The sequence below is a fragment of the Oncorhynchus mykiss genome, chromosome 2 (genome assembly GCF_013265735.2).
Source record: "Oncorhynchus mykiss isolate Arlee chromosome 2, USDA_OmykA_1.1, whole genome shotgun sequence".
Taxonomy (NCBI): domain Eukaryota; kingdom Metazoa; phylum Chordata; class Actinopteri; order Salmoniformes; family Salmonidae; genus Oncorhynchus; species Oncorhynchus mykiss.
Window position 1 is genome coordinate 81,150,354 of NC_048566.1, and position 26,773 is coordinate 81,177,126.

Consider the following 26,773-nt stretch of genomic DNA (forward strand, 5'->3'; position numbering starts at 1 on the left):
GGATTCGACCGCATTCATTTCTCTAGGGTAGGGGCAGCATTCGGAATTTTGGATGAAAAGCATGCCCAAATTAAACGGCCTGCTACTCGGGCCCAGAAGATATGATATGCATATAACTGGTAGATTTGGATAGAAAAGACTAACGTTTCCAAAACTGTTAAAATAGTGTCTGTGAGTATAACAGAACTGATTTGGCAGGCGAAAACCTGAGAGAAATCCATTCAGGAAGTAGTTTTTTGGGGAGGTTTTGTAGTTTTCTATTCAATGCCATTACAGTATCCATGGACTTAGGACTCAAATTGCAGTTTCTATGCCTTCCACTAGATGTCAACAGTCTTTAGAAATTATTTCAGGCTTGTATTCTGATAAATGAGGGAGTAAGACCGGTCTGAATGAGTGGACCCTGCCGTGTCAGTTTTTTTCATGCGCAATCCCGAGAGTGCCTTGATTGTTTACCTTTTATATTGACGACGTTATTGTCCAGTTTAAATATTATAGATCATTTAGGCTAAAAACAACCTGAGGGTTGTATATAAACATCGTTTGACATATTTCTATGAACTTTACAGATATAATTTGGATTTTGTCTGCCTGTTTTGACTGCGTTTGAGCCTGTGGATTACTGAAGAAAACGCGTGAACAAAACGGAGGTTTTTGGATATAAAGAGACTTTATCGAACAAAAGGAACATTTATTGAGTAAATGAATGTCTTCTGAGTATGAAGATCACCATATGAAGATCATCAAAGGTAAGGGATTCATTTTATCTCTATTTCTGAGTTGTGTAACTCTTCTGCTTGGCTGGTTACTGTTTGTAATGATTTGTCTGCTGGTCTATGTATGCCTAGGTATGCTTTTGCCGTAAAGCATTTTTTAAATCTGACACCGTGGTTGGATTCACAAGAAGTTAATCTTTAAACCAATGTAAAATCTGGGGTTTTTTTCTGAATTTTTATAATGAGTATTTGAATTTGGCGCTCTGCAATCTCACTGGATGTTGGCCAGGTGGGACTTCAGGCCTATCAACTCCCGAGATTGTGGCTGGTGTAACCGATGTGAAATGGCTATCTAGTTAGAGGTTGCGCCGCTAAATTAATGAATTGTAATCTGATTTTAGACATGATAATGTCTTCAGAAGAAAAAACAAACAAAAGTACGCCTATTATTAAAATTTCAAGTAAACAATATGATTTAATGTTTGTTCTCTTGGTGTCGCTGGCTCTTCTCCCTTTTCTTCCCTTCCTCCTTCGGTTTACCAGCTCTTCATCCATCCATCCATCCTCTGGCGTGCTCTCATCACTGTCGATAGGGGCTATCTGAAGAAATCAGCCAAGACCTCAGAAAAATTTGTATACCTCCACAAGTCTGGAAATTGATCCAAAGTATGAACCAAACGCCTTACTTGATAGCTACCAACCCAAATAGCTAGCTAGAACTAGCTAGCAGTATAAAACTAGCTAACAGTATAAAAACAATGTACACTACTATTGGGTGCATTTCCCAAGTCTCAGAGCGAGTGACGATTGAAACACTTTTAGTGCGCACCTTGCTCTGCAAGGGCCGCGTATTTTGTGGAGTGATGGGTAACGATGCTTCGAGGGTGGCTGTCTGTGTTCCTGGTTCGAGCCCAGGTAGGGGCGAGGAGAGGGACGGAAGCTATACTGTTACACTTGCAATACTAAGGTGCCTATAAGAACAAAGTTATAAGAAATACAAAATGGTTTAGAGAAATAGTCCTATAAATACTATATTAACTACAACCTAAAACCTCTTACCTTGGAATATTGAAGTCTCATGTTAAAAGGAACCGCCAGCTTTCATATGTTCTCATGTTCTGAGCAAGGAACTGAAACGTTAGCTTTTTTAAATGGCACATATTGCACTTTTACTTTCTTCTCCAACACTTTGTTTTTGCATTATTTAAACCAAATTGAACATGTTTATTTATTTGAGGCTACATTTTTATTGATGTATTATATGAAGTTAAAATAAGTGTTCATTCAGTATTGCTGTAATTGTCATTATTACAAATAAATCCCCCCCCAAAAAATTGTTGGATTAATCTGCTTTTTTTGGTCCTCCCAATAATCGGTATCGGTATCTGCGTTGAAAAATCATAATCGGTCGACCTGTAGCACAAACCCACTGTCGCTGGACCAGATAGGACTGGCAAAAAGGGCTCTTCACTGACGAGTCGCGGTTTTGTCTCACCAGGGGTGATGGTGGGATTTGCGTTTATCGTCGAGGGAATGAGCGTTACACCGAGGCCTGTACTCCGGAACGGGATCGATTTGGAGATGGAGGGTCCGTCATGGTCGGGGGCGGTGTGTCACAGCATATCGGACTGAGCTTGTTGTCATTGCAGACAATCTCAACGCCTGCAATGACAACATCCCCTTCCCTCATGCGGTACCCTTCCTGCAGGCTCATCCTGACATGACCCTCCAGCATGACAATGCCACCAGCCATACTGCTCGTTCTGTGCGTGATTTCCTGTAAGACAGGAATGTCAGTGTTCTGCCATGGCCAGCGAAGAGCTCGGATTTCAATCCCTTTGAGCATGTCTGGGGCCTGTTGGAATGGTGGGTGAGGGCTAGACTGAGCTTGTTGTCATTGCAGACAATCTCAACGCCTGCAATGACAACATCCCCTTCCCTCATGCGGTACCCTTCCTGCAGGCTCATCCTGACATGACCCTCCAGCATGACAATGCCACCAGCCATACTGCTCGTTCTGTGCGTGATTTCCTGTAAGACAGGAATGTCAGTGTTCTGCCATGGCCAGCGAAGAGCTCGGATTTCAATCCCTTTGAGCATGTCTGGGGCCTGTTGGAATGGTGGGTGAGGGCTAGGACCACCCCCCCCCCCCCCCCCCCCCCCCCCCCAGATATGTCTGGGAACTTGCAGGTGCTTTGGTGGAAGAGTGGGGTAACATCTCGCAGCAAGAACTGGCAAATCTGGTGCAGTCCATGAGGAGTAAATGCACTGCAGTGCTTAATGCAGCCGGTGGCCCCACCAGATAGTGACTTACTTTTGATTTTTGACCCCCCCCTTGTTCAGGAACACATTGTTCCATTTCTGTTAGTCACATGTCTGTGGAACTTGTTCAGTGTGTCTCAGTTGTTGAATCTTGTTATGTTCATACAAATATTTACACGTTAAGTTTGTTGAAAATAAACGCAGTTGACTGAGAGGACGTTTCTTTTTTTGCTACGTTTAGATATACAGTACCAGTCAAAAGTTTGGGCACACCTACTCAGACATAGACACACTATGAAATAACACACATGGAACTCAGAATAACCCAGCCATTTTTCCAGCCAAAGAGAGGAGTCACAAAAAGCACAAATAGAGAGAAAATGAATCACTAAATTTGATCATCAGATGACACTGAACATGTTTTGTTCTGTAAAGTTCATATATCCAAAAATCTTACTTTACATCGGCGTGTTATGTTCAGTAGTTCCAAAACATGTAGTGATATTGCAGAGAGCCACATGAATTCACAGAAATACTCATTATAAATGTTGATGAAAATTCAAGTGTTATGCATGGAACTTTAGATACACTTCTCCTTAATGCAACCACTGTCAGATTTCTAAAAAACTTTACGGAAGAAGCATAATCTGAGAACGGCACTCAGAGCCCAAACCAGCCAGAGAAATATCCTCCATGTTGGGTAGTCGTCAATAGTCATAAATAGCATTATGATCTTCCTCAGAATGCACTCCCAGGAATCGCAGTCCCACAATAAATGCTTGTTTTGTTCGATAATTTCCATTTATGTCCAAATAGCTTCTTTTGTTAGGGCGTTTGGTAAACAAATCCAAAAGCGCATTCAGGTCCAGTAGGACAAAAAGTTATATTACATGTCGTAGAAACTTGTCAAACTAAGTATAGAATCAATCTTTAGGATGTTTTTATCTTAAATGTTCATTAATGTTCCAACCGGAGAATTCCATTGTCTGTAGAAAAGCAATGGAATGAGAGCAACCTCATGTCAAATGCGCGTGACTGAGAACGAGGCTGCTGGCAGACACCTTAGTGAAACAGCTCCCACCCGGCTCCCCTTCACATGAGAAGCCTGAAACAACGTTCTAAAGACGGTTGACAACTAGTGGAAGCCTTAGGAAGTGCAACATAACCCATATCCCACTGTGAATTCGATAGGGGCTGAGTTCAAAAACTACAAACCTCAGATTTCCCACTTCCTGTTTGGATTTTTTTTCAGGTTTCTGCCTGCCATATGATTTCTGTTATACTCAGACATCATTCAAACAGTTTTAGAAACTTCAGATGGTTTTGTATCCAATAATACTAGTAATATGCATATATTAGCATCTGGGACTGAGTAGGAGGCAGTTCACTCTGGGCACGCTATTTATTCATCCAAAAGTGAAAATGCTGCCCCCTATCCCAAAATGTAATACATTTGAGCCACTGGTGCTGTGACAAAGTAGGGGTGGTATTCAGAAGATAGCCCTATTCAGTAAAAAGTCCATATTATGGCATGAACACCTCAAATAAGCCAAGAATAACGACAGTCCTTTACTTTTAAGACCTGACGGTCAGTCATCTGGAAAATTTGAAAGATTCTTCCTGCAGTTGCAAAAACCATCAAGCGCCATGATGAAACTGGCTCTTGAGGACCGCCAGAGGAAAGGAAGATGCAGCGTTACCTCTTCTGCAGAGGATAAGTTCATTACAGTTACCAGCCTCAGAAATGGCAGCCCAAATAAATGCTTCAGAGTTTAAGTAACAGACACATCTCAACATCAACTGTTCAGGAGGGACTACGGGAATCAGGCCTTCATGGTCGAATTGCTGCAAAGAAACCATTACTAAAGGACACCAATAAGAAGAAGAGACTTGCTTGGGCCAAGGAACACGAGCAATGGACAGTAGCCCGGTGGAAATCCGTTCTTTGGTCTGATGAGTCCAAATTTTAGATTTTTGGTTCCAACCGCTGTGTTTTTGTGAGACGCAGTGTAGGTGAACGGATTATCTCTGCATGTGTGGTTCCCACCGTGAAGCATGGAGGAGGAGGTGTCATGGTGTGGGGATACTTTGCTGGTGACACTGTCAATGATTTATTTATAATTCAAGGCACACTTAACCACAATGGCAACCACAGCTTTTAGCAGCAATACGCCATCCCTTCTGGTTTGTGCTTAGTGGGACTATAATTTGTTTTTCAACAGGACAATGACCTATCACACCTCCAGGCTGTGGAAGGGCTATTTGACCAAGATGGAGTGCTGCATCAGATAACCTGGCCTCCACAATCACCCGACCTCAACCCAATTGAGATGGTTTGGGATGAGTTGGTCCGCAGAGTGAAGGATAAGCAGCCAACAAGTGCTCAGCATATGTGGGAAATCCTTCAAGACTGTTGGAAAAGCATTCCAGGTGAAGATGGTTGAGAGAATGCCAAGCGTGTGCAAAGCTGTCAAGGCAAAGAGTGGCTACTTAGAAGAATCTAAAATATGCTAAATGATTCCATGTTTTCTTTCGTAGTTTTGATGTCTTCACTATTATTCTTCAATGTAGAAAATCGTACAAATAAACTTTTGATGTGTGGAGATGTGTGTGCGTGTGGAGCAAGCCTTCCAACACAGGAGTATGGTAAATAGGCTATATACTGGTCACCGCTGAAAACGGACACCCCTCCCTTTTTGTTTCAGAGCAAAGTCGACGGGATGACCTGGAAGCCCTGGGCCACATGTTCATGTATTTCCTACGAGGGAGTCTACCGTGGCAAGGACTCAAGGTAGGGGAGCTAGGCATGATGTCAGCTGGGTCATGTTCAGTAGGCACAAAATGGGGAGGTACTATCTGAGCTTGTCCAATAAGAAATGCTTGTTTTTTTGTTGCAAAGCATTTTGCTATGATGTGTGATGCGCTACTAGTTGTGATTCAAGGAGGGGGAGAGAGAGAAGGAATGTTCATGTGTTTGGGCTCAATTTGTGCCTTCTACCTACAGGCTGACACCCTGAAAGAGCGATACCAGAAGATTGGCGACACCAAGCGCAACACTCCCATTGAGGTCCTCTGTGAAAGCTTTCCAGGTATTGTGCCAATCTTCCACCATGACACTAGTACATGCCTTTGAAATGGTTACATTTCCTAGAACACACACTTTGCACTGCATGTTATGGCAGTTAATAATCACAATAGAATAATCAAGAGCGAGCTGGACTTGGACTGGGGTTCTGCTAACCCCGTTCCGCTAGCGGAACCCCTCTCCAACAGCCAATGAAATTGCAGTGCGCCAAATACAAATCAACAGAAATCTCATAAATCAAATTTATCAAACATACAAGTATTAGGCACCTTTTTAAAGATACATTTCTCGCAAATCCAGCCAGTGTCTGATTTCAAAAATGCTTTACAGCGAAAGCTCCACAAACGATTGTTATGTCACCACCAAGTCACAGAAAAACTCAGCCATTTTTCCAGCCAAAGAGAGGAGTCACAAATAGAGATAAAATTAACCTTTTGATATTCATCAGATGACACTCATAGGACTTCATGTTACACAATACATGTATGTTTTGTTCGATAAAGTTAATCATTTATGTCCAAATAGCTTATTTTGTTAGGGCGTTTGGTAAACAAATCCAAACGCGCGTTCAGGTCCAGCCGATCATCGGACGAAAAGTTTAAAAAGTTATATTACAGGTCGTAGAAACTTGTCAAACTAAGTATAGAATCAATCTTTAGGATGTTTTTATCATACATGTTCAATGTTTCAACCGGAGAATTCCGTTGTCTGTAGAAAAGCAATGGAACGAGAGCTACCTCATGTGAATGCGCGTGACTGAGATAGAGGCTGCTGCCAGACCTCTGACTCAATCCCCTCTCATTCGGCCCCCTTTCGCAGTAGAAGCCTGAAACAACGTTCTAAAGACGGTTGACATCTAGTGGAAGCCTTAGGAAGTGCAAAATGACCCATATCCCACTGTGTATTTGATAGGGGCTGAGTTCAAAAACTACAAACCTCAGATTTCCCACTTTTTGGATTTTTTCTCAGGTTTTTGCCTGCCATATGCGTTCTGTTATACTCAGACATCATTCAAACAGTTTTAGAAACTTCAGATTGTTTTCTATCCCAATACTAATAATATGCATATATTAGCATCTGGGACTGAGTAGGAGGCAGTTTACTCTGTGCACGCTTTTCATCCAAAAGTGAAAATGCTACCCCCTATCCCAAAGAAGTTTAAGTTAGCAGAAGATGCTTCTTGGAGGACAGGCGCATAGGAGAGTGAATGATGGAAACATGGTGTCTTGCAAATACATGCTCTGTCAACTTTTCATGCGGATGAATTTAGCTGTTGCATGACAAAATTTACAACTGGGCTGATGGAAACAGGAACTGCCGGTTAAATTTTAGAAATGCCGACAATTTATTAGTTTGACATGGTGTCTTTTTGGGTCGTTAAAAATGAATTATACGAGAAATGTGCAAATATTGATATAACCATCATATTGAAGTAGTCACTCAATATTTGGTATGGTCCTCCCACAACTTACACGACTCGAAAGCATGCAGTTTATTAGGCAACAGATTAAATACTATTCCAATAAATAGCGAGGATCTTATTCTGGTGACATGATGATTGATGCTTGGCTGCCGTTTGATAGATACAAATAATATCGCTCTTATCCATAATAATCTCATAATGTAGGTAGCCTACCTGCACTGTATCTGCGAGCTATTGGCTGAAGAGCATGTGCCAAAATCAGTGGGCACATTTGCTATATAAATCAAATCAAATTTGATTTGTCACATGCGCCGAATACAACAGGTACCTTAGAGTGAAATGCTTACTTACAAGCCCTTAACCAACAATGCAGTTTTAAGAAAATAACAAAAAAAAATGTAATAGATAAGAATAACAAATAATTAAAGAGCAGCAGTAAATAACAATAGCGGGCTATATCCAGGGGGTAACGTTACAGAGTCAATGTGCGGGGGGCACCGGGGTCAAGGTAATATGTACATGAAGGTAGAGTTATTAAAATGACTTTGCATAGATAATAAACCGAGAGTAAAAGCAATGCAAATAGTCTGGGTAGCAATTTGTTTACTTGTTCAGCAGTCTTATGGCTTGGGGGTAGAAGCTGTTTAGAAGCTTCTGGGACCTAGACTTGGCGCTCCGGTACCGCTTGCCGTGCGGTAGCAGAGACAGCAGTCTATGACTAGGGTGGCTGGTGTCTTGGACTATTTTTACGACTTGGTCCCGGTGATTTACTGGGCCGTACGCACTACCCTCTGTAGTGCCTTGCGGTCAGAGGCCGAGCAGTTGCCTTTACCAGGTTGTGATGCACCCCATCGATTGGTGCAGCTGTAAAACCTTTTGAGGATCTGAGGGGTCCCCAAGTTGAGGATCAGCGTGGCGGATGTGTTGTTACCTACCCATACCACCTGGGGGCAGCCCGTCAAAGTCCGGGATCCAGTTGCAGAGGGAGATGTTTAGTCCCAGGGTTCTTAGCTTAGTGATGAACTATGAGGGCACTAAGGTGTTGAACACTGCGCTGTAGTCAATGAATAGCATTCTCATATAGGTGTTCCTTTTGTCCAGGTGTGAAAGGGCAGTGTGGAGTGCAATAGAGCTTGCATCATCTGTGGATCTGTTGGGCTGGTATGCACATTTTGGGTCTAGTGTTTCTGGGATAATGGTGTTTATGAGCTATGACCAGCCTTTCAAAGCATTTCATGGTTACAGGCGTGAGTGCTACAGGTTGGTAGTCATTTAGGCACATTACCTTAGTGTTCTTGGGCACAGGGACTATGGTGGTCTGCTTGAAACAAGTTGGTATTGCAGACTCAATCAGGGACATGTTGAAAATGTCAATGATGACACTTGCATGCTGGGAGTACACGTCCTGGTAATCCGTCTGGCCCTGCAGCCTTGTGAATGTTGACTTGTTTAAAGGTCTTACTCGCATCGGCTGCAGAAAGCGTGATCACACAGTTGCCCGAAACAGCTGATCCGCTCATACATGTTTCAGTGTTACTTGCCTTGAAGCAAGCATAGGTTGCAGAGTGGGATTTCTTATAAGCTTCCGGGTTAGAGTCCCACTCCTTGAAAGCGGCAGCTCTACCCTTTAGCTCAGTCTGAATGTTGCCTGTAATCCATGGCTTCTGGTTGGGGTATGTACGTACAGTCACTGTGGAGACGACGTCATCGATGCACTTATTGATAAAGCCAGTGACTGTGGTGGTCTACTCCTCAATGCCATTGGAAGAATCCCGGAACATATTCCAGTCTGTGCTTGAAAAACAGTCCTGTAGTTTAGCATCTGCTTCATCTGACCACTTTTTTTATATAGCTAGTCACTGGTGCTTCATGCTTTCATTTTTGCGTGTAAGCGGGAATCAGGAGGATAGAATTATGGTCAGATTTGCCAAATGGAGGGTGAGGGAGAGCTTTGTATGTGTCTCTGTGTATGGAGTAAGGTGGTCTAGGATTTTTTTTCCCTTTAGTTATAAATGAGGTAAAACTGATTTACGTTTCCCTGAATTAAAGTCCCCGGCCACTAGGAGCGCCTCCTGGATGAGCATTTTTCTGTTTTCTTATGGCGGTATACAGCTCATTGATTGCGGTTTTAGTGCCAGCATCGGTCTGTGGTGGTATGTAGACAGCTACGAAAAATACAAATGAAATCTCTAGGTAGATAGTGTGGTCTACAGTTTATCATGATATACTTTACCTCAGGCGAGCAAAACCTCGAGACTTCCTTAGATACCGTGCACAAGCTGTTTACAAATATTTACAAATAAAGCAGGCGTTTTTGTGACAAACCATCAGTAGAGGGGAAAATGTGGCCTTAGTGCACTCAATTGTCAGGTATGACTAGATGGGCCTCTTGTTTTGCCTGAACCATGTTGACTGTATTTCCCCATTTGTAGAAGAGATGGCCACCTACCTGCGCTACGTGCGGCGATTGGACTTCTTTGAGAAGCCCGACTACGAGTATTTGAGGACTCTGTTCACCGAGCTGCTTGAGCGGAAAGGATACACCTTTGACTACACCTACGACTGGGATGGCAGACCGATTGTGAGTAGCTAGCGTTCACGTGCTAAATAGCATAAGTGTAGTCTCAACTACAATTGTCAAATAGCAGCTGTTGAAAGACTAGAGTAAATGTCCTGATTTGCAGCAGCTTGCTAACTGTTAATTCCTTTTTGTTTTTGTATAACTTTTTGTGTACCTTTCATAGCTGGAAAGTTGGGAAATCAAAAGTAGAGAATTTAAAACACGTGAAAGAATTAAAATATATATATTTCCTTGAGCCTTTTTGTATACCTGGCAGTCTCTCTTTCTCTCGTTTTCACTCTTTCTCTCAGCCTACTCCAGTGGGGGCTGTCAACGTGGACTCGGGTGCGTCTGCCATCACGAGAGAAAGCAACGCTAACAGAGACAGGCCCTCTCAGCAACAACCCCTACGGAACCAGGTAAACACAGTCTCACTTCAGCTCTGCCTGTTCATCTGAAAAAGCCAATAATTTCCAGAAAATCTACTGGAATCAACAAATTCATGAATATACAAATCCTTGTGATGAAAATGTGCATGGTTCTAGTCAATACTATTTCCATTCCTGTCAGTTGATTTGGACATGGAATTTCTCAATAGGAGAGCCAATTCCTAAATTGAAGGAGATTGAAATGGTGTTGGTCCCCACCTTACCAGCCACAAGGACAATGAATAAGTATTGCTTGCTTGAACACCTTATATTTGTATAAGTGACCTACTGTAGAATTAGTTTCAATGCTATGGAGTTGCAAGACATATGATTATGGGTTTGGGATTGTCTAAATATATCACCTTAGCTCTCAACAAGCTTTACAATTTACACTACAGTTAGTCCAACACCATTTACATTTGTTAAATTTTAAGGCAAAAGAGTAGCAGTCCATAGTTTTTTATTAAAAAATAAAGTAAAAAATTATATTTCTCAGCATCTCCGCTTTTGGAAAAGACAGAAGCAAAAGGAGCTTTCAGGTCGAAATTAGAACCTAACATGTAGTCTCAGCTGATCTTTTAGATGAGTTGCTGTTGGCACCAAAATACCTCGTCCATCTCCGCCTCTGCCTGGCTGTGTTCAACCAGAAAGAGGCATGGAGAGACGCAAAAGGAATTTCACAGTTGGAAGTCCTCCAGCTATGGCTCCCAACAGGCAGTGAAGCTTGTCTCAAATTTGATTGGCTGCAGCTAGAGTAGTTCTACGTGAGTGTGTGTGGCACTGCGCCCAGGAGTCCCAGACTTATCTCTAATCATTGCTTCAGCTCTGAACAACAACCCACCTGTCTCCATTGGTGCTCCAGTATGTGCCAAAAAGGGATTGTAAGAGCAAGCTGGAGAGACGGAGGGTAGAGGAAGGAATTGCGATGGAGCGGAGATTTAGGTAGAGGGAGAAAGATGACGGTGAATAAGGCAGATTGGACTTGAAGAGAACTAGAGGTAGAAAAAAGGAGAGAAATGAGAGGGGGGTAAAGGAAACATCCTTGGTTTTGAGTAGGTCGATGCATATCACCCCATCAGTCTCTCCAAGCACGAGTCGTTTTATTGAGCCAGGACTTCAGACCCGCAATACAGGACATGACAACCAGTCTGAAATGAACTCGCAGTAATTACCAGTTGAAAGCTCCCAGACTGCATAAGACCCCTGCCAAAGCCCCCTGCAACAACTTTATTAGTAGCTAATCCCTCAATGTCACATGCAACCTGTCCTGTCCAGGGGAACAGTGAAAGAACGAGATACATGGGGGGATAAAGCAGTGCTTGCTGGCCCAGACTACTCAATTAATGCAGCCAGGACAAAGAAACAATGCAAGTCTCTTAGGAAAGCCACCAGGGTTATAAAATATGGTAATACAGAAAAAGATGTCAAACATACATACAGGGTTTCTTATAACTGTCTAAAATGTTTTGCTTTAAAATCAGAAATCAAATTAAGGTAGACTCAGCCATATGAAGTAGATTAAGGGTTAATTTCAGCAACAACTTAGTGTTGAAACGTGAGGCTCTACTTCTCCGCTGTTTTGTTCCCGTGGCTATCACGCGGTCACCGCGTGACGGCAACCTTTGCACATGCGCAGATACTGTATGAGAGTGAAGTGTTGCATATCGCTCATCTCGATATCGGCGATGCTGCTCGTGGCAACGTCATTTTGCTGAGTCTACCTTTAAATTTCTAATTTTGCCATACTTTTTTTGTTTTGACCTGGTTGTTTTCAATTGCTTACACGTATTCCCAGCTTCGCCATGCGTCTCACCTCTTTTTCTTTGTTTTCCTGCGTTGCATGGCCTGTTGGCACCTGCTGCTCTCACTCACTTGCACCGCCCACCCACATCTTGCTCTGCCCATCCGCCTCCCCAACCAACCAGACGGCAGCATCAGACCGCAGAGGGGCATGGGATGCACAGCCCCACCGGCAGACAAACTCCTCCTACATGAGCAGCTCCCACCTGGCCGCAGACAGGCATGGGGGCTCTGTGCAGGTATACACCAACCACTGAGATACCGACTACTACTTAGTGGCTGGCTTCAAAACCAAAAAACCTGCTTCGTTGCCTATGTCCTTGATAGCCCTCTAGCCCACAGATACGAAGGGACATAAAAGATGAAAGCAATATGGCAGAAACTCTTCGTAGGTGGGGCCCTCGCCACATTGCTTTCGCCCGCTCTTTGCTCTTAAGATAGATGTTGTACTGTGTATGCGAAGGTGTTATGTTGATCAACAGCAATGATGATTAACATGTTGTATTCAGGAGCAAGACAGGGAGGGACCAGCTTTTTCATAGCAGCATGCAGACATTTAGTCTGAGGAGGCGGCAGACAGGGAGAGACCGGTTCACAAGGCCCACCAGACACATGTTCACTCACACTCAAGCAAGATCCTTTCCCATTAAGGGAGACCGGGAGTAGAGTAAAGGCTAATGAGCCACATAAGTGACACCACACATGGATGTCTGGAAGTGGCTAAGCTGTATGGATGGAAATCAGTAACTTGACTTTAGTTTATATTTCTGTCATGAGGGCCTTACTGTAATGTTTGTGACCGAACGGGCAAGATGCCGTAAGCAGTCATTACAGAGCTGATGTCATAACAGCTTATGACAACTGGCATTACGCTTTCTTGAAACTATTAGTTGTAGTTAAGATTGTTGGCTAGCATAGCTTTTCAGAATTCACCGATAAATTGGTCCACATGGATAAACTAAAGGCATAGAAACTGTAAATGACTTGGTAACAGGAAATACATTCATTTCCATGACAGAATTAAAAAGTCATTTTGGACTGACCAATTTGAAATACATTCTTAAGTGACATATCACACAATATTTTGAACATCAGAGCAACCTTGAGCGACTCTTATTTGAGTCAGAAAATAATGTTCATATGATAGGTTAGATATATACCAAACCTTGCAGAGAGCATATCCAACTGACCATCTCTTAGAAGAAAAAAAACAAAACTATTTTAACCAAGACTTAAAATAACTGATATTGGCACAAGATGGGGGGGAAAGTTGGCGCATAACTAATGAAATTGCAGTTAATGAAAATGTATGTCAATGCAGTATAAACTAATGTATATAATTTATCATACAAGTGAAAAAATTCACTTTCTACAGCACAACGGCAGAGTCATGTCTGAAGTGTAAAACTAACATGATTCAATAATCCATGTTTTCTGGGAATGCTATAAAATCCTAAATGTATGGGTGGAGCTAGAAAGTTTGCTGTCAGAAGTATTACAATGTAAACTTATGAAAAACAAATCGGTACAATATAAGGCCATGTGACAAACAATAATGCAGGCACTAAGGATGGAGGTGTGAGCGTACGGGTCTGGGCAGAGGATGTAGTTTATTTCTGTAAGTTGTTGTTTGCGTATGTATGTTTGTATTTGGAGTGGCGGAAAAACACATTTTTAAATAAACTAATACAAAATTGAGTTAGCTAGCAGTAGACCTAGCCAACATGCATACATGAGTAACAGTTTTATGTGACTTGTGACAGAGTTAAGTTGGTTGTCACAAGATGTTATCATGACACTTTGGGCTATAGTATGATCATGACAGTGTTTTTGTTAATCTTACAACGCAATGTTGGCATTTAGTCATCTAGCAGAATTGTCTTTATTTTTGCATGGCTGATATGACTTTTTTTTCCATGTGCCTCAGGTGGTCAGCTCCACCAATGGGGAACTGAATGCCGATGACCCAATGACGGCCCACTCCAACGCACCTATCGCAGCGCAGGCCGACGTGGAGGTGGTGGATGAGGCCAAGTACGTTTCTGCCGCTTTTTCTTCTGTCGTAGCTAGCTCGCTCTCTCCCCATTTTTGCTTGGTCATCTGTCCATTTTGAAATCACTTTGTTTTTTAGTTGTAATCAAATCACATTTTATTTGTCACATTCTTCGTAAACAAGTGCGGACTAACAGTGAAATGCTTACTTTCGGGCCGTTCCCAACAATGCAGAGAGAAAGAAAAGAGAAATAATAGAAAAGTAAAACACTGAATAATATGCTAAACGAAAATATAAACATGCAACAATTTCTATGATTTTACTGAGACACAATTCATATAAGGAAAACAGTAAATGGAAATAAATGTATTCGGCCCTGACCTATGGATTTCACATGAATGGGAATACAGAAAACTTTTAAAAAATTAAAGTAGGTGCGTGGATCAGGAAGGTAGTCACTATCTGGTATGACCACCATTTGCCTCATGCAGCACGACATATCTCTTTCGCATAGAGTTGATCAGGCTGTTGATTGTGGCCTGTGGAATGTTGTCCCACTCCTCTTCAATGACTGTGCGAAGTTGCTGGATATTGACAGGAAACATATTGTCAGAAACATGCTCAATGTGTGACATGTCTGGTGAGTATGCAAGCCATGTAAGAACAGGGACATTTTCAGCTTCCAGTAATTGTGTACAGATCCTTGCGACATGGGGCCGTGCGTTATCATGCTGAAACATGAGGCGATAGAGGTGGATGAATGGGACGACAACGAGCCTCAGGATCTCATCACGGTTTCTCTGTGCATTCAAATTGCCATCGATAAAATGCTAATTTGTTTGTTGTCCATAGCTTATGCCTGCCCGTACCATAACCCCATTGCCACCATGGGTCCCTCTGTTCACAAAGTTGACATCAGCAAACTGCTCACACACACACAACGCCGTACACGTGGTCTGCACTTGAGGCGGTTTGGATGTAGCAGTAGCATATGTGATGAGTAAAAAAAAGTTAGTGCAATGCTGATAGTCCAGTTAGCTATTTGGTTAACTATTTAACTAACTATTTAGCTGTCTTATGGCTTGGGGATAAAAGCTATTCAAGGTCCTGTTGGTTCCAGACTTCATGCATCGTTACCGCTTACCGTGCGGTAGCAGAGAGAACAGTCTATTACGGGTGGCTGAAGTCTTCAACAATTCTTAGGGCCTTCCTCTGTCACCGCCTGTTGTAGAGGTCCTGGATAGCAGGGAGCTCTGCCCCAGTGATGTACTGGGCCGTACGCACTACCCTCTGCGCAGCGCCTTGCTGTCAGATGCCAAGTAGTTGACATACCAAGTGGGAATGCAGCCAGTCAAGATGCTCTCAGTGGTGATGCTGTAGACATTGTTGAGGATCTGAGGGCCCAAGCCAAATCTGTTCAGCCTCCTGAGGGGGAAGAGGCATTATTGTGCACTCCTCATGACTGCATTTGTGTGTTTGGACCATTATAGATCCTTAGTGATGTGGAAACTGAGGAACTTGAAGCTCTTGACTCTCTTCACTTGAATCGGGGCATGCTCGACCCTCCATTTCCTGTAATCCATGATCAGCTCCTTTGTCTTGCTGACGTTGAGGAAAAGGTTGTCCTGGCACAACACTGCCAGGTCTCTGACATCCCTATAGGCTGTCTCGTGGTTGTAGGTGATCAGGCCTACCACCTTCTGCAAACTTAATGATGGTAATGGAGTCATGCGTGGCCACGCATTCGTGGGTTAACAGGGAGTACAGGAGGGAACTAAGCACACAACCCTGAGGGGCCCCTGTGTTGAGGGTCAATGTGATCAATGTGTTGTTGCCTACCATCACCACCTAGGTGTGTCCCGTCAGGCAGTCCAGGATCCAGTTGCAGATGAAGGCCATGTCCAGGCTTTCAAAGCTACAGATGAGTGCTACGGGTCAATAGTCATTTAGACAGGTTACCTTGACGTTCTTGGGCACAGGGACTATAGTGGTCTGCTTGAAACATGTAGGTATTACAGACTGGGTCAGGGAGAGGTTAAAAATGTCAGTGAAGACGTTGAAGAAATGTATCGGAAGACGATTTATGACAGTGGTATTTTGGATAATTTCTTTACTATAACTCTTGCTCAGTCCATGAGACTGACTAACTGTCCAATTCCAACCAGTTTGAAGTACCGTGAAAGCGTATTAGATACAAGAAATCAAACTGCCTGAGCTGGGATAAAATCATGTCCAAACAAGTTGTCTCTTGTGGCAGGAACCTGTCAGGACTGGGTGGTGAACTGATAATCTGCAAAAAAAAACATTTTGGTTCCGTTAGTTTCAATTATGATATGGGGCAAAATTCTTACAATTTCTGATTATCTGAATTATTTGAATCTGAAAAAATACTTTCTAGCTAAAACAAAAAAATAACAATTCCCCTCATACTTTCACCTTTCTGTCTTTGTTTTAGTTTCCCTTGCATGAACTGCAATGATTGTCCTTAGCCAAACTCTTTGTGTCTGTGTGTGCATGCATGTGGTTCTACCTTGCACAAGGACTATCTTGCATCGTTGTCTCGATCTCTGTACAGTATTAATCTGTCTTTTCTCCTCACACTCTCTCTGTAGCTGCGTGAAAATGCTCAACCTGTGGTGAGTCCCACTCCCATACACATCAGCCATTCAAAGGGAGTGGACCAGACTAGCACTAAACGAATACCACCAGACTAGCACCAGACAACATATCCAGCACTGTGTTGGTTTATTGGCTTCACCCTTGACATTCCATTAAACAAATAACAATGTTGCTTTCATATTGGATTTGAGGCTTCTCACATGAAGTGACTAATATCCTTTTCACACTACTAAGAGGAGCTGAAGTATGATTATGTAGCTCAACTGGAAAGACTTAAGGCCATAGCCACACAGTACTAGTCTCCGTCAAGAACGGATTTGTGATGGCATTCGTATGGGGTTCACAAAGAACTGCAACGTTGGTTATACAGTTACCTGCCTGCAACCTTGTTCGATCTAATTGTAGAACATTACGGAAACGTTTTGTGCCAGCTGGGTAGCATACAGTCTGGGTTTATTCCCTCCCCATCACATGCTCGCTCTCTTCTCACGTCACACTCTCGCGCTCCATTTTTATAACTGTTAAATGTTCACATTAATTACATATTTGAAGTTGAGTAAGTTTGGAGTGATTGCAGCATATTGAAAGATATAGATTGTCAATTAACTTTCCTCTTCTGTCTCTTAATCCTTTCTCTTCAGGTGTTGTTGCTTCTTCAAGCGAAAACGGAAGAAGAACACTCCACGGCAGAAATGATCTCCTGCTACCCTGTCCGGTGTCGCTGAGCGAGTTTAGTTTTAAGGAAACTAACGAAGGGATATTTCTGGGAGGGAGTTGGGAGAGAGACTTGTTATTACAAGAGAAATGGGATTCTTACTGACCTGGACCTACTGAATGGAACTACTATACACATGAAGACCTTGGCCACAAAGTCCTTTCTTTTCTTTCCTTCTTGGTGGATGAATGACTAAATTTGACTTTTGACCTTTCCTCTGAATACTGGAGGATGCCTGAGGACATCTCTTCATCTGCCCCAGTTTGTTTTTTGTTTTTTTCTAGTGGAGATCAAAAGTCAAGTCTTCCCCTCTCCATTTCTCTTTTCGGGCGTGAGGAGACCAGTCTAGCAGTCTATAGACCTTTACCACCTTTCTTTCGTGTCTCTCTCCTCTTTCTCTCTCTCCAAACCCACTCACCGCCACAGTAAAAGCCGGTCTTAAGCTGTCCCATTTGCTTTTTGTTCATACAAATTTATGTCTACATACGTAGGTGTGGATGTTTGTTTGAATGTGTGAATGTGCCCTAATGGCTAATTGGTTCATATGCCACGAAGCTCCTCCCACTAAGCCCTGTTTGACTGTCTTTTGAAAAAGGCATTATAGATGATGCTTCCTAGTCCTGAAGTAACCTTGCTTCAACCCTAGACACCTCCATGGTCCCTTGTAGATCTGCAAAGATGCCACAGGTTCTTTCAAATCTATCAAGAACGGTCTGCAGGTTGATTTGGGATTGGCATAAGTAGTCAAAGCAGAAAGAAATGGTAGAAAAGGAGGGAACACCAAAATAATCACTTTTCTAATGCATCCTTGCCAGAAAAAAACCTGATGAGTACCAATTCACCTCTCAACAATCACTAAATTTGCCTTCTGCCTCCATATTTGTGTTAAAAACAATTGTGCTAATTTCAATGATAGGCAAGAAAAATGTTAGACCGCAGCGAGTGACCAAAGGGATGTGTGTGGACAGAGGACCTATTATGTTACCAGATTTAGATTTAACTGAAAATTATTTGTATTCCAGATCCATGCACTGGTCATTATTTACCCACCCACTCCTTTTCAGCTTTTCAATTTCAGGCCAACAAAAAAAATGTTTGGGGGGAGAGAATCACCAATAGATCTGTTATGAGTTGCATTTCGCATTGCTTTTGGTAACATTGCCAGTACCTGTAAACTGGTTCCTGTTATCCACAAACACTTAACTTTGTGTCTGTGCGGATTTAGGAAAAGTTGCTTCCAACTGCTGATCTAAGGTCAGTTGTAGATTTTTTTTTTACCTCCCAATGTTTAAAGCTAGGATTGGGCTATCATGAACTGACACCAGGTGTACACTTTAGGGTGGCTTCTACCTCCAGTCTGTCTGTCTGTGTACTGAATCTGGGACAAGGAGAACAGACTTGGCTCTCCTATTGATTTAGATGCTACTGCTCCTCCTGCTGGCCTTACCATGTAATGCCTTAATCAAACCACCTCTCTTCAGAGCCTATCAGGATAGGCATCTGTTCACTGCAACAACACACCAGCCAATAAGAAGACATGTTGACAAGTCTGGTTCCTATAGAGCAGTGTTGCTCAACTGGATTCCTGGGGTACCTTATGGTGTTGCATATTTTTGTTCTAGCCCAGCCTGAACACCTGAATCAACTAATTGCAGGTTTAATGATTAGTTGAGTATTATTTTTGAATCAGGTGTGTTTGCTGGGCTAGAACAAAAAATGGAGCTGTGCTGTGGCGTCGACGCTCAAGACCTGGACTTAAGAAATGGAAGCTGTAGAGAGGGAGACTATACAGCTGCCTCAATGCCCCTTAGAGGTCAAAATTATTTAGCCTGTGGAAATGGTTGCGTTTTAGGAGATGACACTGTGGTCTCTCACTTTAAATACATTTTAGTGCAGACAAGGTTGAGAAAGCAGAATTTGAAGATTTCAAATACAGGAACAGTTTTATGTGACTCGTGACAGGTCATCTAAGGTCATCAGAGTAAAAGGAAGTGAAGGACCTTTTTTTTATTCTTCAGATTTGCTTATTTGTGTTCCTCTGCAGTCAAAACATTTGAGGTTGTGAAATGCTACATTTTACAATAATATTCTACCCTTTTGGTAAACCTCAGTGTTTACTCCTGAGTGGTTATCTTGTCTGTTTTCAATTTATTTTGTTTTGTGTTGTCAATGTGAACTGAAAATGTATGATGTCCTGTAATTTGTATTTTTTTAATCATTGAATGATCTTGCTTTTTCATGGGGGGGGGGGGGTGTATTTAAACAGCGATTGAGTGCACTACTTATTTTGTACCTACTGTTGACTGCAGTTAGAATGCCAGCCTTGCTCTCTACCATCTAGATACTATCCACTGTTTCACTTGTGTATTATGGAAATGGTGGCAAGAACTCTGTGGCTTTGAGTCAAGGCTGGGGGAATTGTCAATTTCCTTATGCTTCTATTGAATAACTCCCTTGTACACAGACACACAGGCTTGTGTGATACTGTATGATACGTTTTTATCTTTGGAGTCAGTTACCTAGCTGTCTTTTATAGGGATAGACAAACAGAAGCTATGTATATTTTTGAGTAACAAAGCAGATTTTTTTTTTTTTGTACTGTGTGCAAATGTCGTATTCTTCCTTGAAAGTGTATGTCTTGAGTAAGTATCTCTGCAGTTTAAATTATTTCAAATGTACTTGAATTGAAAGATGTGGGACGAGTCTTAGTCAAGTAGTGGAGTGTCAGGATTTACTCAAATGCCATTGTCTGACTAAATGATGTGCTTGTGAGTGATCTTAATTCATGGATTGGTCAGTTGATTCACCCACCTATCATTCAGACTTTTAGACATCGCTGCTGACCACACCAGGATAATTGTGAAGTGGGTAAAAGGCTTAGGCTGTTGTCATGTGGTGTCGCTCTCCTCTTGCTCTCTCCTTTTCTCTCTCCTTCACCTTGTTGTTTTTGTTGGCTTCTTCCCTTCCTTGAAGTACTTAGTGATATAACGTGACAGTTGAAAGAAATGGCTTTTCTAGTCATGTCCAATCAGTGATTACTTGAAGGAAGAGAGAAAGGACTGTATTTATCCCAGCCTTTTAAACTTTCTATGACACTGGTGCAGCATGGAGGTGCTGACCCCAGGGTTTCTTGAGAGGACAGAGGATGTATTTTCTGCTAGTTACCACAGCCATATTGTCATATTTGGCTATATCGTAAAAATGCATGACACTTTTTGGTCTTAATTTAAGATTAGTGTTAGGCATAATATTATCATTGTGGTTCGAGGTAGGTTTAAAATTACATTTTTAAGAACATAAATCGTAGAAGTTGGGGTGTTTATGACTTCGTGGCTAGGGTAACTAGTGAAGACCAGAGGACTTTTACTGGCTTATTCACCGGAGTCCCACACGCCCCCTGATGGCAGTATATATTTGCCCATGCAGCCTTCTGATCCCACTGGGGGTAATTTTGACGCTGCACATTCCTTTTCCTCCATGACATGTTAACACAACCTCCTCCGATGGCAGGGTTTGTTTGAGATGTCACTCACTGTATCCGGATGCGCTGACTATGAATATGTATACCTCAGAGAAAAGCCATTACTGTCTCTAGCGCACACACTTTTTGTTCTCTCATCTGTCTTTGCCCCCCCCCCCCCCTCCAGTGTCAGCTTCATGACCTCACCTTCCTCTGGTGCCAAGGGTGCTGAAATGTTAACATGTTGTAGACATGAGCTCTATGCTCTGCTCTTAAGGTGGTGCCATTTTAGACACTGGCATTTGGTGGGTTAGTTCTAACATTGCAAGTGCTTTTGGAGAAACCATTCAGAAATAGATATATATATTTTTTTGCCATGTTATTGCTTACCTGCTGTCTTCCCAGGCCATGCTTGTGTAACAACCATACCAACTCAGAATTGGTATGGTTGCGTATTTCTGACATTACATAAAAGGTCTTATTTTGCTTTAGATCATTTACGTGACTAAGAATTCATGAGGCTTCTACTATAGTAATATTGCTTATGATTACAGATTATAATTTCTTTCATTAAGTATTCTTGACCTTCTTTTTTTGCTTGATCCCAACAACCAAAGTTATTGTTTTGGCATCCTTGTTTTCTTGTCATTGTACTTCCTTTTTATTAATGGAACCACTTACTTTAATACATACTTGAAATGTTTTGCCACAGTTTGTGCAACATGTACATATGTACAGGCACCTCTAAATGAACTAGATGCTACGGGGGGAGGCATGACTTTACCCTCTCCATCAGCAACTAGAAGACGACACTGAGTCAGATGGCTTTGACCAGTTGTATCCTCGTCATGCCTTCTGCATCTAGGGGTAGATTAATTCAACCGGAGGTTTTCTCATTGGCTTTAAGCACAACTATTATTGTACTGGTATGCTTTGTGTATTTAAAGAATACTATCTTGCTTGAATGAAACGGGTCCATCAGGGCCTTAACGACCATTTTCATCGTTGCTGGTTCCTTTTTCATTCTCACTGTCGTTCCAGACAATCTCTCCACTTCCTCAGTGTTGGAGAGACCATTTATCGATGGTTGCTTGCATTTGTCCACAGAAATGTGTAGGGCACGAGCTGCAAAGACTGCTCAAGTGAGGTAGACTTTTTCCGACATTACGTTCAGAGTTGCTTAAACTGTAGACCTCCAGTGGTTAGAGACAAGACTGCAATATTGTACTGATTATTTTCAATTGTAAATTATGTAAAGTTGATTATGTTCAAATGGGAGTCTATTTTCTTGATGCGTTTTTCTTTTCTCCCTCTTCAAAGCTGTCTCCTGTTCTGGTAATAGTTTCAAAGCTATGAATATGAGTCAAGTATTACAATTGTATTATGGATATTACTGTGTTGAAACATGAATGTTACTTCAAAATGTATTTGAATGCTTTAACCTGGTTAAGGGCTCCAATTGTGAAAACCCCCCCTTTTCCTTTTTTTTTTACACAGAAAGATACGAGGTCTCTACTCTTTCTGTCTTAAAATTCCTACCCCCCTCGCCCCCAGAAACCTCAAGTGAAATGTGTCTTGGGAACTTTCCAAAATCATACTTTTTATTCCCTCCTAACTTAAAGGGAAAATCAAGTTTGCACCCTTTTTTATGTAAAATAAATCTCTCTTAACCTTTACTCTTGGCCCAGTGTTTCCTTCAAAGTTTGAGGTCTATTCGGATTCTTAAATAAACTTTTGTAGTTTAATTTGATGAGGACACAATGTGTTATGAAATGTTATATTTAATTGTGTGTACATAGCTGCCTTAATGTTGCTGGACCCCAGGAAGAGTGCTAATTGGGATTCTAAATAAATACAAATTTCCTGATGGGCCGCCCCCAGTTGGTGAGGTTAGGCAATAATGCTTCTGCCACACTGATTCTCTACACGGGTGCCCCCCAGGGGTGTGTGCTCAGCCCCCTTCTATACTCCCTGTTCACCCATGACTAACTCAATCATCAAGTTGGCTGACAACATGACCGTGGTAGACCTGATTACAAACAATGACGAGATGGCCCAGTGGAAAATACAGAGTGTAGGCATTGGTAATCTTCACTAGTTGTGCCGTGATTGGCTCAGTGCTCTATCACTCATGGGGACACTAGGTCATTGCAGAATCTACAGGGAGAGCTTGAAAATTCAAGCACCTTGGGTGCTGCCATAGATTTACATTTGAAGTGCCTGTCCAAGAAGGGTCAAGGTCATTGGCCACAGATAAAATCACATTATAGCTACCATAGGCAGACAAGCAGTCATCGTGAATCACGTCGACAATCTACTGGCAAGCAATCACTATTTTGCTTCCCCTGCCTGCTATTTGGTGGAGAGGATTTGTGGTCCAAGTCTGAGTTTAAGAATTTAAAACATCTGTCTGAAAGGGCCTCTTTTCCAAGCTGTCAAGACTGCTTGGAACTCGGGGGGAAAAAATGTTTTGAACTGTCATTCAACTCGGAATACAAGTCGGGAACTCTGGCCTTTTTCTAGAGCTGACCTGAAGATCACCGACGTCATGATTTGACCTGGTTTGTCTTGAAAGCAGCATAAATCCAGAGAATGACAGACCGATGACAAAGTTTGACAGTATTTGCCCACGAAAGGACCGCCATACCACCTTCCTGTTCAAGTGAGCACAGCACAACAATGCTGAGTCCAAAAATGTCTTGCATGCTGCTGCATAAATTATGTAATATGCCAGGGAGATATGTATACTGTAGCTAAGAAAGTAATACTAAGTGTATGTTGTGAAGTAAGATGTTAGTAGCCCATGTGCCTCACCCTAATAATTTGGTCCATTTACCCCTCTTAATTTCGCCTACTGTTCTAACTTGGTGGTGCACATGTGGTCTATTACCTGTTTTAGAGAAATGTAATCATCAAATATTGTAAGAGCTTTCATTGTCTGCTTATTTATTTATCCTTTATTTACCCTTTATCCTTTATCCTATATTTACCCTTTATTTATCCTACGGTTCTGACTTGGTGTACAGGGAGAACACTAAGAACGGCCCATGTTCTGAAATCTGTTGCTGTACATTTCATTAGAGCTAAACAAATAGTTATATTGACTAGCGTTACATCCATCCTAGCTCGCTTAATGTCTTAATCGAAATTACATATTGCCTCTTATCCGCTTGTCGTCTCCTTACACCATAGTTTGTACATCTCAATTGTCATTAGAATCCACATTTGTTCAAGCAAGTCAGCCATATCGGCTATGTTTTTTTTTAAAGGCAGTAAATGAGAATTAATTAACTGTTTCGCTGCCAGACAAGGCTCTGCTGATAGCCAGTTGTAGCAGTGGTCAGATGTTTGGACAGCTTTATGAAGGCCCTTAACAGTTTGTGGGCACCGTTTGTCACTGTTATAGTGCAATTAATGCATTGTTTAGTGTTGTTACATGCTAAAATGGCCACTGAATACTTCATTTTATTTACAGTTTATACACCCCACATTTATATACTAGATTCTTGGCATAGCTCACTAATATATCTACTGCTGTACATAACATTGTTAGTATATCTTGTGTAAATTTATCTGGTGTACATTGGGCTCCCGAGTGCCTCAGTGGCTTAAGTCACTGCATCTCAGTGCTAGAGGTGTAACTACAGACCCCGTGAGGAGCCAATAACATAAGCATTTCGCTGCACCGGCTATAGAGTACCACAGTATGAGTCATAATACCCATAAAACTTAGCAGTCAAATAGGGAACTGCTTCCAAGTGTTTTCCACCATCCATTTTTTAGAAACACTTAAAATAAGGGCTGTTTTTGCGTAGGCTTACACTGGTGTGACGTTTGTGTTAAGGGATTTTTTTTTAATCAATAATGACTTATGTATACATTTCAATCAGGACTAACTAATCAGAATACTATTATGTTACTGTATAGATGTATGAATTTTCTTTTAATCCTAGTACTGAATATAATGTGTGTAATTATAATCAAGAAGTAGAACAATGACTGTCTGTTCCTTGGTAGAAATGAATGAATTTATCGTCAGACTGGCTAGAACGCTTATCTACACAGGCAGACCTTGGCTCGGGTCATAAATGATCTAAGTTTGGGAGAGACGATGTGGGAAGTCTTGAACTATACAGCCATTGTACTGGAGTGGAGATGAGACGGGGTAGTACGAAAACTAATGACGACATTTTCAGTTTATAAGCTGTGGTAAACTATATCATGTTCAGTACTCTCGAGAATAAACACTGCTGATTGATTTTGAGACTGGTCTCTGTCCATTTTATGCAAATAAGAGTCTTACAAATTCTTAGGAATTGACAGAGTGTTGAATTTTAATTGGGTATTAAAACATGTAGGAATTTAATTCCTGTAACAGTTTGATAACCATGTAAATTTCTCTAGGACAAAGTGACTTTTCTCAATATATTTGCCTGTATTACCTTCAAAAAAATGAAATGCTAATTAGCTACTAATGTGGCTATTATAAAGAACTACAAAAACTGATCTGGACGAGACTGCCAAATCAAGGCAAAGGTAAAAATCTCTGGATTAATTATCAAATGTTAGCTAAATGTAGTCATGAATAAATTGGCAAAATTTCTTTAGATTAACAATTCTGTGAACTGTCTTGTGCAAGTTTTAAATTGACTATCTGTTCGCAAAGGTTTCAGCTAGAGATGATGTGCAGGAGCTAGCAGGTATTTGTAGTCTTGCATGATGTCTTTTAATGCTAATTAGCTTTTTCGAATGTGAGAACAAATAGGGCCGAATACATTAAAAGTCATCATGTCCGAGAGAGATTTACATTGTTATCAAAACGTCACACCAGGGTAAGCCTACACGCAACACAGCCCTTATTTGAAGTGTTTCTAAAATCCATAATGGGAAAAATTAATGGTATAAAAAAGATTGGAACCAGTTCCCTGATTGACCGCTAGGTTTTATGGGTATTATGACACCTCCACTGTGTGGTTCAATAACATCTGCTAAACTGTGTAACAATGCCACCAATAAACTTAGATTTGATATGCATTGTGTGAAATGTGTAACCCTTTAAGCATATTTCCCAAAACATGTTCATGAACTGGAGGTGTAAAAAGATGACTGAGAATATGAACATGGGAATACTGCATATACTGTATTTCACTAATATACACTAGAACAAAGTGTTAAATTATAATGATGACATGTCATGATCACCTGAATGAAAAGCAAAGCATTGGCAGAATGATTACATATGAATCAGACACAGATGGAATTGGATTCTCATGTTATACTTCGGAAAGTATTCAGACCCCTTCACTTTTTCCACATTTACGTTACAGCCTTATTCTAAAATGTATTAAATCATTTTTTCCCTCATCAATCTACACACACTAACCAATAATGACAAAGCAAAAACATTTGATGTAAAAAACTTACATTTTACATTTATGTAAGTATACATACCCTTTACTCAGTACTTTGTTGAAGCACCTTTGGTAGCAATCACAGCATTGTGTCTTCTTGGGTATGACGCTACAAGCTTGGCACGCCTGTATTTGGGGAGTTTCTCCCATTCTTCTCTGCAGATCCTCTCAAGCTCTGTCAGATTGGCTGGGGAGCATTGCTGCACAGCTATTTTCAAGTCTCTCCACAGATGGCAAATCAAATTGTATTTGTTACATGCGCCGAATACAACAGGTAGACCTTACAGTGAAATCCTTACTT

At 41.6% G+C, this 26,773-nt stretch overlaps 1 protein-coding gene across 7 annotated transcripts in view; it reads left to right on the top strand.

The window, feature by feature from the left end:
• csnk1g1 (casein kinase 1, gamma 1) overlaps positions 1–22,737 on the top strand; it is a 69,788-nt gene extending 47,051 nt beyond the window's left edge. For 2 of the 7 annotated variants that reach the window (XM_021573417.2, XM_021573421.2), the window contains exons 7-14: positions 5,684–5,769; positions 5,983–6,067; positions 9,922–10,067; positions 10,358–10,465; positions 12,400–12,513; positions 14,202–14,308; positions 16,880–16,903; positions 17,528–22,737. In XM_021573417.2, the coding sequence (XP_021429092.1) occupies positions 5,684–5,769; positions 5,983–6,067; positions 9,922–10,067; positions 10,358–10,465; positions 12,400–12,513; positions 14,202–14,308; positions 16,880–16,903; positions 17,528–17,582 (725 nt within the window). In that variant the 3' untranslated portion in view covers positions 17,583–22,737. Of the gene's footprint in view, positions 1–5,683; positions 5,770–5,982; positions 6,068–9,918; positions 10,068–10,357; positions 10,466–12,399; positions 12,514–14,201; positions 14,309–16,879; positions 16,904–17,527 lie in introns of all 7 variants that reach the window. The other 5 variants (XM_021573399.2, XM_021573408.2, XM_021573428.2 and 2 more) reach the window with 3 other exon arrangements.
• Positions 22,738–26,773: the final 4,036 nt, after the last annotated feature.